Source organism: Manacus vitellinus, unplaced genomic scaffold, assembly GCF_001715985.3.
Source record: "Manacus vitellinus isolate BGI_N305 unplaced genomic scaffold, ASM171598v3 scaffold_17_pilon, whole genome shotgun sequence".
Lineage (NCBI taxonomy): Eukaryota > Metazoa > Chordata > Aves > Passeriformes > Pipridae > Manacus > Manacus vitellinus.
Window position 1 is genome coordinate 565,220 of NW_021939256.1, and position 20,403 is coordinate 585,622.

Genomic DNA, 20,403 nt, shown 5'->3' on the forward strand with positions numbered 1-20,403 from the left:
ATCAGCCCTTCCATGAAATAACTGTGAGCTAGGAGAGCATTTTGGGTATTGTCATGCAAATGAGGCCACCAAACATACCACTTTGCTTCAAAATTGTACTGCAGTGACAAGGAGCTTTTGAAACTGGAGCAGGGTTTTCTGAGCTAAGTGGGCAACCCTATCTATCCTCTGAGATCCACTTTCTAAAGTAAGATGAAGTCCTAATTCCATATCTGAGTGCTCAGATTGGCACTTACTGCATACCCATACATCTCTGTCAGCGTTTAATCAGGGCAATCTCATTCTAATGCAGATTAAGGTGGTCCTTTTTCTTGAGTATTGTCTTTCTTCCACATTCATACAATAAAAAACCACCAGAAGATGCACATAGCACAGAGAAGTTGAATTTTATCTGGTATTCAGCAACTCTTAAAGCCAAGGTTTCATGATATATCACTTCAACCAGTAGAAATTTTAATTAATGCTACAACAACTTCTCAGCAGCCCTCAAGAACTTAGCCAATAGGTCATGAGGAAAAAAAGTCCTCACGTGCCTCACGGTTCACAGAATTTAACTGTAATCAAAAGCTATTTCAGTCTAGTTTTGGGACCAGCTGACTATCCCAAGTGATTCAGGACTAGGTAGTTTTTAACCATCATCTTAATACCAGTTGGAAGCCAGGATGGGTTTCAGAGCACTGGCATTAAATGATAAAGAATGAGCAGAATCCAGATTTTATTTTTGCTTTAATTCAAAATTGTATTAATTGCATTGTGAATCTGTGGGAATTTTGTCATAATTTGTCAATTTTAACATAATTTTACTGTTAACCTCTGAGCAGTATTGTTCCATGTGCTATGCTTTGGAGGTAACAAAGCCATAGATATAAATCATAGGTTCATCATAGGAATGGAAGTATTTGATCTGCTGGTCAGATAAGGATTTGTGGAAGCTCATTGAGACAGTGGATAGCTGGATAGCTGCAATTCTAGAACAGTTGGACTTCTCAGTTCCCTTGTGGCCTAGTGTCAGCTACTTTGTCAGTGTGGTGTTGCATGTCGCCTCATAGAAATAGGTAATGGTTTTTTACATTTGGGTATATAACTCAAGGCATTAACATTTGAAAAAGTAGATCTTAAGGACTTCACAGCTAGTTTGATCTTTTCAGTGATGCATCTCTATCCTCAGAAGTAGCAGCTTTCTTGAGATGACTGGTTAAAGTTATGGAGATGATTTCTTTCAAAGTTGGGTTTTCTGGTGTTTGCTGCACATTTAGATGGTACCTCAGCTGTAGGAACCAAACTGCCCTCAAACCATCCCAACATATAATTGTCTAAGTATTTTGGGTTAAAGTACTTAATGTTGATGTGAATGGATTCATAAAAATAGAGAAACAGAAGGACGTTCAGAAAGAACTATTGCAGTTGCCCTTAATTTTTTTTTTTTTTTTTTGGTGTACTAACTGCATTGTCTCCCAACCTCTTTTGGAGTGGTTACTTAAGTAAAACTTGATGTTACATTTTCTTTTATTACGAATGCTATTTATACACAAATTGGAGCAGATCATGATGCAGCAAAGAACTTTTTATGCTGCATAGATTGTGCAGCAAAATAGTGCTTTGTCAGCATTACATGCCTCAGTGAGGAATGTTTTGCTGTTTTAAATCTTATCATTATGAGAAGAATTTATTGTCTAGATACAAAGATTTTACTGGAAACTATTGAGCTAAGGCTGTTGTCATCTAACTGAAAATGAAAACATGTTCATGATAATTATACAAGAGGGATTAATGAAAAACCCACACTATATATACTGTTTACATACATCTTTAGAGATCTACTTATCAGCTAGGACATGGTTGCATCCCAGAAATAATGGGCAATCCTTTGCCCTTCTGCACTTAGTCTCCCTGTCTACAAATGTGATGCAGAGTGAAGGTGGCTGAGGTTTCGTAAAAATGAAGCACATGTTGTGACAGGCCCATCTGTGCCAGCTTTATAAAACAAAAGTGCCCAATATGATCATCCTTGCCTTTTGTTCCACACAATGCTATTCAGGCGGCAGCTTTATGAATGCTTGCCGGTAGAGGCTACTTACCTCTGTTTATCCGACTTCTCCCTCTCCTGTGTTGTCAGTTCTCAGTTGCACTGCTAGCTTCCCTGCCCCCACAATTTCCTCACTTTACCTGGCCCTTTTTCCCAGGCAAATCCGAGGTAGAACCTCCTAGCAATTTTCCAAGGTTCTGGGTTTGAAGACTAAACTAATTTATTTTTGAATTGCAGATCAAACATAAACTGCAAAGAAGCATTTAATCAGTTAGGAGAAGCAAGGGTACGGCTTGTTTAAGTCCCAGAATCCATAAACCTGTAATGATTTTATTATATTGGTGTCAGTTTTCATTATTTTCATAAATGGGTGTTCCCTGCTTAATGCACAATATTTGCATCAGATGAACCAACGACTTTAAACATGGTTTGTTTTAATGCTTTGTGAATTTGCATTCAAATTCATCAGAAGTAATTCTATTTGAAATCACACAGGGCTAAGCACAATGGTTGTAAATCCATTTGAATTGAGATGCCAGAATCAGCCCATTAATCTACAAATCTACAATATAATTTTTGTATGGTTGGTGGGCTTTTGTTCTGTTTTTTCGTGATGAGAGAGAGGGGGTACTGAGTGCTTATGTGGGAGGGAAGTGTTCGAGGAGGTTGTGATAAATTGACCAAGTGGGAGTATATCTTTCTTATGGAAACTGGTCTGTGAAAGAAACATATGAAAGGCCAGAGACCATGGTTTGAGCGTGTCTGTCACTGGCACTTGAAGTAGTTGCATGAGGAGAAAGGAAATCTCTAAGATAAGCAAGGTTCCTAATATTTAGGAGGTAGAGATTGGTGTCAGCACCTTCCATTGGTCTTCAGAGTATCAGAACTTGGAGCAGCACTATAGCCTGCACTTAGTATTTTAAGTCCTCTGTTAGCTTGGATTTTTCTGTGTTCTTTTCTTAAAAGGGGATGAATAAATGCAGCAAGGTTCACCTCCAACAGAAACAAGCTCTTTTTGGAAGGAGTGGAGGGAGCTATATTATAGCAAATAGTGCTTCATTTCTTGATAGCTGCAGAAGAAATCTGTGTTTCTTTCAGTGCCTAGAGAATAGTTTTAATTCCTGTGTTCTTAAATAGACTGAATTGTCTGCAAATAAGGTGTTTGTTTAAGCTGATAATTATAGATTTGAAGATGAATATATCGTTGTCTGAGAGTGCAAAAGCACGTATGTATAAGAAGCATTACTCTCTAAGAAGAAAGGTTTGTCAACAACATTTTCCACACTACACATTCTTCTTAAATGTATCAATGAAGTTTTTTTTAAAACTAAAAAAAAAAAAAAAAGATATAAATAATAGATATAAAAAAATACAACAATGTATAGTTATCCATAATGTACTTTAGCCTCTTAGAAGGAATGACTTTATTCATTTATTTGAATCGATGACAACTCAAAATGGAATTCAGCTGATACTTTTGAACATGTTCATGAAGTCATTTTGCTTAGTTAGAAGCAGGCTGAAATCAGTCTGAGAGAGACGTATTTGGCTGAGGGCAAAAGTGATTTTTAGCTAAGTTTTTGTCTTCCTTCCTCTGGGAACTAGCAGTCCTGGTTTGGCCAGCAGTCCTAGTTTGTGAAGCTGAAATTAAGGAATCTGTGTCCCTATTTTGAATGGCTTAGACTGGGGCTAACTCAGGATCCAACATAGGAAAGCATTTAAGCCTATGCTTAGCATTAGCTATATGCTTAATTCTCAAAAGTCTAACTACAGGCCCTTTCTTATATACTTGCAAGAATTGCAATGATCAGGAAGTCTGCCATCTGACATCTGTGAAATGAGCTGGTAGACTTGAGTCTTTCTCATAATGAACCAGTTTCCATCTCATAAAATTCTGTAATTGCAGATGGTATCAGTGGACACCTATGACAATCTCAGCAGAGACTGCAGCCCGGCATTCCTCATTATAGGATACATGGACACTGAACTCCTCTCTGCTCATGAGCATGGGGTTGATTCATTGACAGGGCATTATCAGGAAAATTGCAATGATGTGGCTAGGGCTTTGCGGTGGGTAAATGGAGTACCTCAACTCTTGGAGTTGACAATAGGCTCTCCTAAGAAATGATAATGCTGTGATTAAGGCATTAAGCTGGAACTCAGCACACCTGGGAATTCTTACGTGACCCTGGCAACACACTTCTTGTTGTTTTTCACTTCTCTGCTTGAAAAGTTAGAATAAGGCTTTCGTCATTTTATGGTGTTATTTAGTGATAAATATATTACCAATTGTGAGCAATTCAGGAGGTACAGTTTTAAAAGCGCATGGGTAGATAAATGCCATTAGATTTTAAATGTGTTCTGTTCAGTTTGCACTTACGTATTCTTGTGCCTAGCAGTAGTGGAAAGCAGGCCAATTTTTTTTTGCTTCCTAATTCTGCATTGAGGAAATCAGCTTTAGGCGCAGAGATATAAAAATCTTGCATAAAATTCACTGTATTGTGAAAGAGACCCTAAAAAAAAGTAACGTGGACTTCTTTTAGCTCGTTCTTTTAGTGATATAATTTTTGCTCTGTCTGTGTACATTTTGATATGCATATTTTCTTTTTCAAAAGAAAATAATACAATTCAAACAGCCTTAGAGTCTTTTTATTTCAGTAGTAGTACTTGAATTATGTTTTAGGGATACTTAAAACACACTGAAATAAATGGTGATCCTCAATGGGTTTTGGAGCACTGAAACGCATACGAAAAATTATAGCTACAAAATCTGTAAGTAAGCCTGACCTGAGACTTGTAGCAGCTGTTTCAACCTATGATGCCATGAGCTGTTCTGAAGCTCCTTAATCTGCACATATTTGAAATAGCAAACCACAATGAGTCCTGTGCGATTTCTCTGTCACATGCCAGAATTTAGGAAACTGTTAGTTCACTAAACTATGGTAGCTGGAAAAAAAGTATTAAAAAAGAAAGGTAGCTGAAATAAGAATGTTTTAACGAAAGTGTCACCAGGAGCTGTTGGTTTCTTAATGGTTTTGAAAATCAGATCTTCCAGATATCCAGCTCCAGGCTTCTGGGGTGGGGTTTTTTGGTGGGGGTGTTACCTGGCCTCTGTCTTGTCACATATCACAAGCTTTACTGCTTTCACAGAAATGATCATGACTTCCTCTGAAATTTTGTCTACTGTAACAAAAAAAAGCAAACTAAGTTCCCGCAATAGTAAATGTGTTTAGGCTCCACTTATGTTAAAACTAATGATGCTGTACCAGGTCCTACATAACAGCAGAATAAGGAGTACATTCACTGCACTGTGCATCATGCTACAGACAAGTATACTAGGAACCATGATATTTTTAAATTACTTGGCATTGTCTAGTTATCATGGTTTTAAGCATTACTTGGCTTCAGTTGGAGACAGATATAGATAATAAATCTTTGCAAAAGTGCTATCAGAATTAAGAGCTAAGTGGCATTTAAAATATTTTAGAAAAATGTGATTGCTAATTAATTTTACAATATTCCCTCTTTTCCTAGTCTAAATTGGGTCTCAGGAAGGAAAAAAATAAGAGCTAATGAAATGACCTGACAGGGTTGCAGGGGTTGTTTACTAGTCCATATTTGACTGGGATTCGTGCTTCATATGATTGACAGTCATTGCAAATTCTTTGGCTTTTTAAGACTTAAGGCACCGCAGTCTTGGGTGAACTTCAGTTCAGAATAGAATTGTTTACAAATGTAACTAAATAGTTACTGCAGAATCTCATGCTACATTTCACTGAACTGTTCTGAGATAATATGGATTTGCAGTATAAATGGGGATGAGTCGGGTTAAGTCATACTCTCAACTATTGTACCTTCTATTTATTCCATCTGGGAGCTTTATCACCCTGGCACCTGGAAGTAGACAAGGTAGCTGAATTGGCTTTCCATTGCTCACCATGTGTAACCATCTTCCTGCAGTATGACATGAATATTCTAGTCTTTCATCAAAATCAGATTATTCTTATCCAATAGAGACAAAAATTTTCTTGTCTCTCCAACATTTGCAGTTTATGTAGGTAGAATATATGCAATACAATATTTCCATTCAACTTAGCCTTCTAGTTGTTCTTATTTCAGTATTCGGAATATTCTTTAGTCAAGATTTCTCCCCAAGAGAGGTCAAGTTGTATCCAGACTAGAACAATGTGCAGCGGACGTGCCTTAGAATGTGCAATTAAAAATTGCTTTGGCCTGTTTTCTTTTCCTGTTTTACATTTTATAAACTCACATGTAATCTGATGAACACTGTCATTCTTTCAATTTCTCCAGCATTTCAGTTCTCAAGGGACTCCTTTCTCATTGAATATCATTTTTGCATATTTCCTTTCCCCACAAGTGCTAGCATGCAGTAGCACAAGTTGAATCTTGCATATTTTCATATTTACTTATGTTACATCTGTTTTTTCTTTGTATTGATGTTATTGCTTCCTTCCAATTTAGTATTAGCTCCATATGCCATCTAAAAGCAGTTGATTTCTACCTCTAGCTAACCAACAACTTGTCAACAGAATAGTATGGAAATTATGAAGCTCTTGGACACATGACTTTGCAGCCAAGTGGAAGCAACTTGAGCAAGGAGCTTCTGAGCACTTTGGTAGAGCTGCAATGCAACAGTTTACTTTGCACTTCCCTTGCAGCCCAGACACACAGACCATCTTGCAGCTCCAGTATCGGTATGCTTAGCAATGGCTCAGAAAGCACCAGCTTTGGTGTCTTCTGTCTGATCTACTTACTGCCTAGTGCTTCCTAAACCTGGAAGACACCGCATTTAAGACACCGCTACTCTATCAATAGCACTGAAAATATATTTCTGTCAGCAGAAGGGTCAATTATATGAACAACTCTTCCTTTGAAGATGTTATGGAAACATGCTGCTTCCATCCTTCACCAGAGGTGAATCATGAAAAGAGGACTTTGTCACAAGCACGACCCTTGAACGTGGTATAAAAGAGTTACCCATCTCTCTAGCCTCTGTTTCCCATTCCACCTCCCAGAACCAGCATGTACCCCTGCTGCACTCTTCCTAAGTAATCCCAGCATTACTGTGACACTCTGAGCTGAAAAATCAGCATGTATTTCAACACTTGTCATTTTGGGCATGATAAACCTTGATGCTGTCAGTGCCTCAGGAGAAGCAAGGGGCCAGCAAAGGGGGAAGGCCTGTGCATTGTAACTGTACCACCTATAACTAGCCCTATTCCGTCCTCCTCAGATGTTGTTTCCCTGGCACTGAGACTGGCTTTTGGCGTGGGAAATCTGATTGCAGAAGTTTGGGAACTGCCTTGACAATTAATTCACCTTTATCTTATGCTCTGTGCCAAATACAGCTGCGCTGGTGGCTGATCCTCTGTTGTGGTTACACATGTAAGGCCGAAGCGTCTAATCATGTTGGGGGTATTTTTTCAAAACACAGGTTGGCATGACCTGCAGCTTTCAGACTAAATTATTATAGTGATCCTTTCCAGCTGTAGATCTATTGCAAAAGTATATAAATATGATATGCCACTGGTGTTACACTTGATGCTATAAAAGCAAAGGATCTTTCTCCACTGAAAGTCTGTAAAGTGAAAACTACAAAACAAACCCTCGTTTTCTTCTGAAACTGGTTGTAATGCTCTCTTCCTCTCACTTTTACAGACTCTATCTCTTGACTAAATGTGTGTCACTCCTCCAATTTTCTTTACTGTATTCCCAAGCAGGTGAGAGACAAAAAGGAAGATAGCAACTATACGTCAGTGCTTAGATAAAAAGGTGCAAAATTAAGTTATGAAGCTTACCCTCTCTAGCAAAAAGAGCTGATCTTCTATTGGCCCAGCATAGCTCCTTCTTCACGGCAGTTTATTGCTTCTAATCATACAAATCAGGGCTCATTCCAGTATGATTTTTATGAAGTCCACAAAAGAGAGTGTATACTCATCTCCTCCAATGCTTTGGATATTGAAACAGAACATTTTTTTCCAAGATAAGATAATGCATTAATTACTTTACTTATTAGATGAGCATTAGCTTTTGATATAAGCCATTCCATAGACTCCTGACACTTTGCATGCTGAGCAGTCCTGTCCTTGAAGTTACTGTAGTGCACAATGATCAGAACTTATCACTGATGTTTTTTTAGCATTTACTAGCAGCGTCTTGGCAGAGGGTGACCTCTAGTACTGTCTCTAAACATTTTCAATTTACAGACTCAAGAATTTTTGCTGCCTTTGCCTCTCATTCTTTTGAGGAGGTCAGCCCTTTATGAATTTGCCACAAGAAAGAAGTTCGAAATACCCTATATACTTAAACAGCTTACCAGGAATATAGCCACAATGAACACACAACATACAATTCATTTTAATATTTATAGAAGAAATTCATGTTGTTTTAAGTGTACAGAAGCAGCTGCTGTCATTTGGCTATGAGCAGATGTTAGACCTCCGAAAGCTTCGCTGATAATTAAAATACTAACAGTTAGTGTTTTACCCCAGCTGCAGGTTCTGTTTACTGTAAATTTGATTTTAATGGTGCCTCTGTGCAGTTATTGAATAGAGGTTTGTTTTCTACTATACATGCAAAAGTGTCTACAATGAAGACAAATGGTTATTTCTCATAATTTACTCTGGAAAGATATGAATATACACCGTAATGTAGTTGAGTTTCTAAATGAAATACAGATATGACTATCACATTTGAAATGGTAGTTTTTGCTGTCTTAACTAACAAAAAGAACTGGGGAAACTTGTAGTTATTCCCAAGCATTCTCCCTAAAAACTGCTGTGCTTTTCAAATGGGTTGAGATGTGCCCTTGAGCAAAGAACAGGTGCTTCTTTTTACTCAAAAGGTGCATAAATCAGAATAGATAAATACAGAGAATCGTGATACCAATTGTATTTGATAGGTATGCTGAAGAATATAATTTCTGCTTGATTGTTTAATAACATGATATTTTATTTTAGGTGTCTCTTACAAGTGTCTGTTCTCTTTAGTGCATATATGTACATCTAACATTGGGGAAGGCCAGCCATTTTCAGAATTGTTAATCCCAAGGGTCTGATTATGCAAACACAATGCATAATGCAAGCTACCATGTTTAGTCCCTTTGAGACTATTGAGGCTAACTATGGCAGTAAGCAGTACTCTTGATAAATAAATGTTTATAAGAACAGGATCTAAATGTATGTATTCTTGAAAAACAAAAACTCTTGCTGAGATAATAATGACAAAAAGGATTTTTTTTTCTTTTTTTGACAAAGCCATTACTGTCTGGAACTAGACCTATTTCAGAAATCTAGATCATTTTCCTTATGAGCAGAGCTGTTGGGGGTTTTTTCCCCCTGATTTGTAGTTTCCCTAATACACATATAAGTGTTCATATTATTTTTTTATTATACTGTATGTTCTCTCTGCCTAGGAAACAGAAATCTCTGGTTTTACCAAGCACAACCAGAACCCCTTGAAATTGGGATTCTGATTTAGAAGTGCTAAAAATGCACTTTACAGGTGCACTGCGGGGGATAAAACAGAAAAAGCATATCCATGTATCATCAATGTCAGTTGTTCCAAACGGAGGGCCAGAGTAGGCTTTGAAACCGGACTGCCAAGAAATGTCCAGGCTGGCTCTCCTCATCTCAAGCTGCTAAATTGCACTGGAAGAGATAGCTGAAACACTCCAAATACATTCCTGATGCTGCTTGCCTGTGTAGGTAATTGCTGTATATGCCACAGTGAGGTTTTTGCTCACACGTCAGAGTTGAGAAGAGAAGCTGGCATGGTGGCAAACAGGTAAAGAGAAAAAGAGGTTGACAAGAAAACTGGCTACTGTGCAGGTTAGGCAGTTGTAGATTCTGCACATTTACACTGTACGTTTGCCACCATCAGTGGGATATTTCGTATGTATACTTTTCATTTGCATAGCTTCTGTAATACTGGGCTCTATAGTATTCATTTTTGACCTTGAGTGCAGGAAAAGAGAAACTGAAGTTTTTCCAGAGAATGCCTTTTCCCAAAGGTTAATTGGACAGTGGAGGGAAACTAAACGAAACCAAACAAACTGCCTAAACACCCTACCTGAATGGCTTGGCTGTTTATTTTGGTGGTTGTTTTTTTATTGTGTCTTTTTGTAGCTGTTATCATAGTTCTGTAAGGTGTGGAAGGTAAAAATGGCAAGCAGGAAATTTCAGTCTGTTTTTCAAAAGAAAAAATATTACAAAAGTACTTTCTTTTGCATTTTAAGAAAGCTAAAGGATATCTGCTGCTTTTTAAAATACCTGGAACGTTAAAACTTGATCCTTTATTCAAGCAGTTCTTAGAAGACCTTGAAGTTTCCAAACATGATTGAGTGGTTAAGGACAAAGCTAGAAACTAAGGATGTTTTGAGTTTCAGCGTTGAAACATGACATTACTGTATTTTTAAGTATAAAATGAACTATGAACATTGTCTGGGAAGTGGGGGGATTTTTCTTGTTTAATTTTCTTTTTACAATAATAATATATTGAAAGAAACAAAAACCTTGCTGGATTGGTATCTTTTGAGATTTATGTACTTTGTGTCAGTGGTGGATTTTTTTTTTTTTTATGCCTCTTAGGGAGATGGTTAAGTCTCCTATAGGTATAGTTATTTGTACTGCTTTACAAATATTTGCTGCCTTTGTGGACATAATAGTTGTAACAAGGGCCATTTTGGGTTGCTGATTGATTTCACTTCTCGGTTTGACCCATCGTATTTTCTTTCCTTCAACAGAAGACATGAATGAGCCTTCACAACCTCTTATTTAGTAGCTTAACTAGCTGGTTTAAAAAATGCTGGCCCATGCATTGCTTGCACATAAAAGCCTTACAAATGATAAAGAATAGTTTTTACTATGGTCAAGGAACAGAGATCTGAAAAAATGCATCTTACTATTATGGCCTCCAAAAATCCAGGTAATCCCAAAGTTATGACATTATGCCACAGTTCTTAGACTGCACTTAATTAATTGAAGTAAAGATCATAACAAAAAATTTAATTGAAAGGAAAAAGAGGAGAAACTTGTAGTTTGATGAAGGCATAAGTTATTACCTTACAAATTTGAATGGTGGACTTACCGTACCATTCAGAATATTATGCTGCCATGTAGACAATAGCTTTTAAAATAAGAAAATCAGTTGCTCATTCAAGTGATTCTAGACATAAGTTGAATTTTTTGTATCTTTTAAATTTCTTAAAGATTGTATTTAATTGAAAGAAATTTTCTTGCATTCATGTTATTTAATATTCATTGCATTTTAATCGATACAAAATATTTGTGTCATTAAATAACATACCTCATCACGAAAGTATGAAAAATTAAGTGTTACTGAATAGGAGGCTATAAATCAGGCCTCGTAGAACTTCTACAGAAAAGGAAAAATAGCTGTTTTAAGCTTGCTGTGTAAATGCAGATCATTTCCGTCGTCATAATAGATTATTTCATTTATGACTTACTGCTTTGTCCTAAAGTGCACCTTGTGAAGGATGTCCTCAGCCCAGCCTCACCACACACAACCACTTGCTACAAGTTTTGGGGAAGGATTAGAATTCTAAAGAGGCTGCTGGCTGAGAGCAAAGTGGTGCTTTACATATAATATTAGCCCAGACCTTCCTAACGCATTACGCGTTCCTTTCTGAGACAAGTCTCCTTAATGCCATCTTTATCTGCTACACGATGCATGAAATCTACTTTCTGTTTTAGAACTGCGGCTGACCCCCGACCCCATGAGTGGCGCCACAATGTGACCTTTCTATTGTCATCAGCTTTCATTCTCCTGAAAATTCTATGAATTTTTATTACAAGTTTTTTTAAACCAAGCTGAGGCTTCAACAAATTACTTGACACAGATGAGATGAAGTTGTTGAAGTAGTGTTAGATAAGTTTTACAGCCAGCATGTGTGCTGCTGAACAGTACAAAGCCAGTGTCCTACAATGTCATACACCAGTAACTGCTGAGCCTACTATTGGATAAATACATCATTTTATGGAACATTGATTGTTCTATAAACCCAATGGAGTATTATGCTCTATGATCAAACCATTTAGATTGTGTGTAGAGCACAGAAAATGCCATATTCAGGATGGTACTAAAAGTGCCATTTGTGTATTTTATGGATGTCATTACGGGGGAAACTTCTCTCTATAGGCCCTGTTTACTGCAAAATTTTTTAGTCTGTAATGACATTTTTCATTCACAACGTATGCCTTCAAGAGAGGGGGCCCTTGTTTTATTTGTTTCATTCGAGTTTACTGCACAAATCCTGTACATTTTAATTAAATGTAAGCTTAACAAAAGAATAAGGTATTTATTCTGTGGGGAACAAATGATGACAGTAACAAAAGAATAAAACAGACACACAAAAGGAAGTCAGGTATTGAGTAAGAGAGAGGGGAAAAAGGTACTAAGCCCTATTTGTAGTTTCCCAGAAGCACATTAAACATCAAAGCATTTCTTTTAGCCCTATTTCAGGAGTCTGTGGTCTCAGAGAATTAAAATAACCTGCAAATATGGATTTAATGTCTAAAATTTCCTGACATTTTCAAATAAAAAACTAACAGTCACTCAGGACTCCAACTGATAAATAATGGCTCTGCTGAAATGACAGACTTCTTGGAAAGAAACCAATTCTGTGATCATTGCACCCCTAGATATGAAACACCTCCTTACAAATTGTCTGAATATGAGCTCTCATATCATTATATTTTGTCATTTTAATGCCTGTTTGTGTATCTTTTTAATTTGCCATGACATGCAATCAGCAACAAGTCCACTTTTCCTAATATTAATGTGGGCTTGTATTCCAGCTTATGTTTGCCGTGTCAGCCAACACTTACCCCTTCTCTTTACCCACTTTTAAGAGGGGGTGAGAAGCAGGCTGAATTTACTGGGACAACATGATTGTTGCTAAATACAGTCCAATAATGTGACATGTTCCTTAAATACATAAAAATTCCTGCAAATGTTGTGTTGGATAGCAGAGCTTCATTATAAAAATGGTGGCTAAGCCTCAAAATATGTTGTTTTCTAAATATCTGCCCAACTTGGCTTTACACTGTTAAAACAAAAGAAAACCAGTAAAATCTGCAATTCATATTTACCATGAAAAATGACTAAAATTGAAGTCGATGTTCCCAGTAAATTCTTGGTCATAGTCCAGTTAAAATTTAAAGTTACAGTAGATTCACATTAGTTTAAATGACACTTGAACTTCTACACAGCTCAACATTAATTCATTATAGTTGAAATGGAAGAATCTTCAGTGGGTGAATCTTTTACAATCTGATTGAGGCTGTTACATTTTATAGGAGCCATTTTTCAAAGCAGTACTGACAGCACTCGAAGTTATTAAATTGCTGAATCAAAAGATGGACCTGCAATCGCATTTATGAACTGTGATGGAATAGCTGGGGTTGCACTGAGCTGAGGTTAAGATGTTGGTGTAGTTAAGCTTCATCACACCCCTTAGTGACAGCAGTATTTACCCATGTAGTTTACTTTAATGGTCGGGAAGTGGCTTAACTCACCTCTGGATTCAAATAGATTAAGTAAGCAGTCAGAATGGCATAATTATCAGTGCTGCGAGGGATTCACCGGATAGCTCTTCACCCAGGAGACTTCCCATTCAATTGCACAGTAAAGACTGGAGTTGCATAGATTTGCAGGCACAGCATTTATTTGAGGAGGTGAAAACAGGATGAATTCCCTTTTTCTTTCCCTTCCCCAGACCAGAGTTTCTCCTCAACACAGGGATGCTGTGTCCCGTACATAAATTACCATGATCTTAGGGGAAAGATGTCATGATTTTACTGTGTGTGTGTGAAAATTATGATCGTAGAGTTATTTTGATTTTGAAATCCAGTGGAAAATGCATGATTTGTAGAGTTATTTTGATTTTGTGCCACATCACTGCCAGACTCCTCTTTTATCATGTCAACAAAGCAAGATTCCTGAGAGAATTAATTACTTCTACTCTATTATAAAATGTGGAGGAGCTAAGACAATTGTCATTTTATGTTGATTTCCCTTTCCTATTTTTCTGCTCTTTGGGGGGTCTTGTGAATGTCAGTGCCTACAGAGAGCACAGGAAAAGTGGGGATAAGAACCAGTCAGTCCACAGTAAACTTCCTTCTTGCTTATACCTGACAAAATGTACTTCAATTGCATGTGCCAAATTTATCATACAGCATCACCTGGAAACACTCTAATAGTTTAAATTGTTAATTTTCTTTTCCAAAGATAACCTGCCTTGAAAACCAAGATGAAGAAAGTTGTATAACATCAGTTTAGACTTGTGAGGGTGATTTGCAACCTTTCAGCTTGACAAAATTACTTATGTGCTTCACAGTACAGTTCTCCACTAGAAGAGTGATAATAGAAGAAAGGATGGTTGGATGGATGGATAGATAGATGATAGATAGATAGATTAGATAGATAGATGCCAATATAAGAGCTCAGTATTCTAAGCATTGATGTTACTTTGGAATATTAGCTTGATATGTGCCTGAGCGTATCAAGTTGCTGGAGGCTGCAAGGTGCCAACTACTCAGTCTTGGAGTAACACAGCTTCTAAATGAGAACTTACCTTTGAGCAAATTAGTCTGGTTTTTAGAGCCCATTTATTCCTCTATGTGATCAGGGCCTGACAGCTCTATGCTTTGGGTGAAAGCAGTTAGACCAACTTTAGTATAATTTTCTTAGTCTCTTGATGTCAGCGGAGTACAGCGTTCACTAGAAGTGGCTTGGACGGTACAGTTCTAGACTGAAATTTGATTGTAAAAGTCAGGGTTTTTTCCTTGTCTGTTTTATCCTAAGCAAGCAATGGCATAGCTATTTGTGTTAGTGATAAGATGCTACACCTGTTATTCCAGAGATGTGATTTCAGTTTTGTGTAGGTGAATTTGAACTGGAGCGTGGGTGTGGGTAGTCTGAGCATCATGGACTTAGTCAGCCTTCCCAAGGCCTGTCTGGCACTAGACTCTCACCTCATTCCCAGTGTCCAGGACCCACTTTTTTCTCTGTGTGCATTGGTTGTGGCCCAAAGCTTACTTCCCAGTACATGCAGTAGCTCCATGGATGCTTCTGAGTGGCACTGCCATGGGAAGACAGTGAGTGCTAGAGCTGTCCTTCCAAGGAAATCCACTAAGCTGGTGGTCACAGCTCTCAGTTATGTCTTCCCAAAAACGCATAAGGCCATGTTTTGAGAATGGTGGGCTTGACTTTGTGCAGCTGTGGGCACCATTTGCCTTCCTGAAGCTTGTTAGCGATGAGAACTGAGAAGGAAACCTTCAATGACACAAAACCAGACCAAGTGGCAGAGCAAGCAGTTGGAATATGGAGGTTACATGTATTATAATTTGTTAATTGATTTCATGTAGAAATAATTAGGAAGTGTAATCGAGGTTTCTCTGGATAATATTATATAGAATATCCTGCTTAGGGAAAGAAAGCCACTGGATCTTTTCTCCAGGTAACTAGGCTAGTGACTGAGTCAGTCAGGGGTGCTGGAGATGATTCTCGGTAGGAAATGAAGGAGAAAACAATGGCATCAAAATGACAGCATGGCAATTACCTCGCCAACAAAAGCAGGGTATTGAGATGATCAGCCACAGTTCTTCAAACCCAGATATGTTTAATGTAATATACGATCCTAAAATTCATTACTGAAGTACTGAAATATAACCAATAGGATCTTCTGTAAAAGATGTGTTAATGGCTTTTAACTGCATACTGTATTTACTTGGGCTTTTTTATATAGGATATTTTAAAATCACATTTAAATTGTTAATAAGCTGAAGAATGGTTAAACTCAGCAATTATTTCAACCTGTAAATATTTTATTTGGAAAACATGCAAATTGGCTTTGTTCATTTGCTCATTTTACCTGTGTTTTCTACCAGTGAAATCTGAAAATCGTCAAGGAAATTTTTTCCATTCGAGCTACAATTTGTTAAAGTAATGAACTGATATTTACCATGATACCATGTTAACAGCATATTTTATCTTGTAGGCATTGTGTCCAAGTCCTATGAGTGCCGACTTAAGGGGCAAGGAGCAACCTTTGTGGAAACTGCAAGTCCTTTTACCGCAGCAGCACTGGGAGAGGTTTCTCCAGTTAAGGAGAAGGTCTTTCGGGGCAGTAGAAGACAGCCACAGTCACCTGAGGAAGTTCAGCAATTTATTATTATTCAAGGATATGACAGTGACTTTGCCATTGATGCCTCTGTGGAAGAAACAGCAGTGGCTACCCTTCAGACATTAGCAATGGCTGGTCAGATGGCCAGGGTGGTCCATATCACAGAGGATGGGCAAGTCATAGCTACAAACCAAAACGGCTCCCACGTGAGTAGTGTGGTTCCAGGGCAGATACTTACTGAGCAGTTAGCAGATGGTGCAACACAAGTGGTAGTGGTGGAAGGAACAGGAGCTGATATGGAGGAGGGCGTTCAAATAGATGCGGTTCCTGACTCCAGTAGCACTGTACTGCAGCAGATAATGCAACAAGAAGTTTTAGATGCTTCTGAAGCTACAGTCAATCCTCCAGAATCCTCCTCAGCATTAGATGCCCTGCTTTGTGCTGTAACAGAGCTGGGTGAATCAGAAAACAAATCTGGACTCCTTGACAGAAGCAGGTCTAGTCACAAAGATTTCTTGCAAATGCCGAACCCTGAGATGCCCAGCGTTCCCAGTGATGCAGAGGGACAAGAAATACAAGTGTTCCACAAAGTTCAGGAGACTCAGGAAGATACCAAACCTATGGAAGTAGTGACACGGGTCATGCACCCATCGGCTATAATTGCATCTCAGGAGAGAGCTCAGGCTGCCTTCAAGAATATGGTCCAAGGAGTATTACAGTTTGCTGTGTGCGATACAGCTGCAGCCGACCAGCTGATGAAAGAAGGTGTCACTCAGGTCATCGTAAATGAGGAAGGGACTGTGCATATGGTAGCTGGAGAAGGCTCTCAGATAATTATGCAGGAAGCTGGTAGCCACACACTCAGTGTCCAAAGTGAACACATGGATTTAGTTGAGTCGGATGGGCAAATATCACAGATTATTGTCAGTGAAGAATTAGCTCAAGCCATGTCTCAGGGCTCTGATGGTGACTTCTCTGAAGGTGCAACCCACTACATCGTCACAGAATTGCCACCAGACATGCAGGATGAGCCTGGTGTGTACTCACATGCTGTGATAGAGACAGCTGGGTCTCAAGACATTTTGCAGGCTGGTACTGCTCTAAAAGCAGAAGCTGTAACCCCTGATGGAGCAAGAGAACAGTTGGCAAGCATGGTCATTTATACAGAGGGTGGCTCACAGGTAATTCAAGGCCAGAGAGATTATAACAAAGTACAGGAAGCATGAAGAGCTTCACCTCATAGGCTGGATTCAGGGCAAAGCTGGATATTACCAGAATCATGGAGGCACTGTATTCCTGGAATGTTTTCTGTAAAGCCTTCTCAGTAGAATGTCTTCTCCTAGCCAGGTAACAAATACGCACTCTTCAGGAAGTGAAGATCAGCTAATAGGAGGAGTTCACTGAAAAGGATAGTACAATTTTGTTACAATAGCTCTAAGAATTATTATATGGGATTATTATAAAACAAACATATTAGGATAAAAGGATAACAGGATAATAGGCCCCCGTCCCAAAGTAGGAATTGTTCTGTTCACTGTTTTCTTTGTTGATTTTTTTTTAATGTTGTTTTATCTCAGGGTAATTCCCTGCCTTCTGTCATTTTTGTGTAACATAATCACAGGAGTAAAATAATTGCACTTATATGTACATTTTGTGAACAGATAAATATGCAAAAAATACAAACCCCACAATAACAAGGCGAACAGGTAAGCTTACATAAAGTAATCAGTGCCCTTCTTCATTTTAAAGAAAAGCAGGTGACATTTTGTTTTCTAAAATCTTACTTTAATACCCCCTTGGCTAAAAATATGTTGTCAAAATAAGGACTTTTTGCATCTAAAATGAAACTTTTCATAGTAGTTTACTCTTTCATGGTATCACAAAAGACTTTCCCTAAAGAAGAGCTCAAAAAAGCTGCACGTCAGAAAATCCTTGGTTATACATATTTGGGAAGAAGAACTTGATGCCTGTAACTTCCACTTAATTTTAGATGAGAGTCCTACATAAGAAATGTGCATTTTTTGAAAAAAATATTGTCACTGTCAGTGTTTTGCTTTTCTTATAAATAGTGCTTCATATAAATACCATTTTGCAGTTCATTTGGTGAGCTACTTCTGAAATGTTATGGGGATTTTTAGAGAAAATTCTGACATTGACATTAACAAGTAGGGGGGGGAAAGGTGACCTTGTATTTCTTGCTTCGTCCAGAATGTCAGTTATTTACTTGTGGATATACTGCAATTGTTCAGTTCAAGTTCGTGTTGAAAAGATTTGTTTCATGATAAAACTGGTTTTGTTTCTTTAGAAAAATTGTAAAATATAAACTGGCAAGGTTTGGGGATTATTTGTTTTGTCTTTCAAATAAAATGTTAGCATTAAAATGAAGCATCATGATTTTTAATATGAAACAATAAACAGAACTGGCATTCAGCAGGAGCAAACAAACGCTATCTGTTGTGTCTGTGTATTTTCTCTTTTCTCTTTTCTCTCCTCTAGCTCACTAGATAGATAAAGATAAAAGAATCTAATTTCTGAAGTGTGCCTCATGCATGCTTAATATAATTGTATAAGTGTTTAGGGTATAAGCCATGCTGACTCTAGAGATAACTGGGTTTCCTATCATGTTTAATATCTTAAAATTATCAACTATAAGAAAGTTGGGGTGAGGTAAAACAGTAGTTCCTTCCTGAAGCAACTGTTTAAAAATGTATTTTCTAATAGGGCTGCTGAGAAAAGGTGCCTCATTCTGGGGCTATAAGATCCTTCTGTCTTTTTATCTCTTATTATTATTATTTTTTAAATTTTATTATTTTCCAAGAATTGAGGTTGTGTCTTTGTCAAACCCCCAAAAAAGTAAATTTCAAGTTAGACATCAAGATTCATAATTAGCCGAGTTTGACTTGCTCATCTTTCTTAAAAGTGACAGGCTGTTCACTTACTCTTAAATACTGTCTTCAGCAAACAGTGACAGGATCAACTCCCGTTTGTTATCAGGAAAAAGGTGACCTTTACAAAATGATGGCCCTCTGCAAGACTCTCACAGATGTTCAAAAAACTGAATGTTTTTCAGTGGAAATATTTCTTCTTGATCATTTCTCCTGTTAACTGTAGCCCTGTGGTCTTGCAGCTTGGATGCTAATTCTTCGCTGTGCTTAGTCCTGTATGGCTAACCTTTCTGCTGCAGTACAGGATGTTGACACTGACATGCTGCAGTTTACCATTTGTGATTTATTTAGGATAAATATGTCTCAGGTGGCATTTAATCCTTCATAAAACCAGTGTAGCCTGCAGTGTCAAACCAGCAATCACATTGTATGCACAATGAAAAGAGCAGACCTTTGCATAAAAAAAACCCCAGTGGTAGGTGTTCCTGTTCTTGGGAGCACTGGAAAGGATTCGCTAACCTACCGTGTGCTGTAATTACCTGGGAGCTCAGGTTAACGATACTTCTCTCTGAGTGCAGCCTGATCAGGAGAGCTAATATTTTCCTAGGCTTTTTTTTCCCCTTCTTTTTAATGTGCACTTTAAAGTTAACTTATTAGCGCCCTACAAATGTAACATTAGAAATCAAGGGTGACATTCTTTCCTGTACTGTCAGACTGCTTAAGGACTCCACGCACTGTCTCAACCCCATACTAAAACTCTCTCTGCCATACACCAAAAGTTGAGGCTATGGCAGATCTCTTCTAGGGCCTAGGAATTGCATCACTGGCATTTGTCTCCCTGCCGTACCAGAGCTCCTGGCATTGTCCCATATCATAAACTGGGAGGAGATGAGCTGGGTTGCTCTATGGATCTTCCCAGTGTTCCTCTGCCCTCTGCCTTGGAGAGCAGGGAAGATTAGGAAGCTGGGGGGAGGCACTTAGAATAGAGCAGCATCTGAAAAGGACATGACTCCCCCCAGGGCCATGTGGTCTGGTGCGGCCGGGAGCAGGTTCTGAGGCTGCAGGAGCCCTTTGGCACAGGTAGCGTCCACTGTCAGAGCATCGTAGAACTTGTGTGGTGTGGATTTAAGAAGCCTATGCAGGCCAGGCAGCCAGTCTCTCCTAAAAGTGTGTTTGCTGTTTGGTTTGAGCACCTTCAGTTGCCTGTGTCCCGGAGAATTCAAGGGCTATGCTGTACTGGAAGCGATTGTTGAGGGTACAGTATTCCCATGTCAGTTGCCTTCTGGTGTTCTGACTGCCAGAGCCACTGGCTTCATTTTCTCTTT

The 20,403-nt window shown here is 38.3% G+C and overlaps 1 protein-coding gene across 1 annotated transcript in view; it reads left to right on the forward strand.

Annotated features, from left to right (window-relative positions):
• The window catches only part of ZNF407 (zinc finger protein 407), a 308,108-nt gene extending 289,475 nt beyond the window's left edge, over positions 1 to 18,633 (forward strand). Inside the window, exon 8 of the mRNA XM_029958925.1 lies at positions 16,068 to 18,633. Coding sequence (XP_029814785.1) covers positions 16,068 to 17,419 — 1,352 coding nt within the window. The 3' untranslated portion in view covers positions 17,420 to 18,633. The remainder of the gene's footprint in view (positions 1 to 16,067) is intronic.
• Positions 18,634 to 20,403: the final 1,770 nt, after the last annotated feature.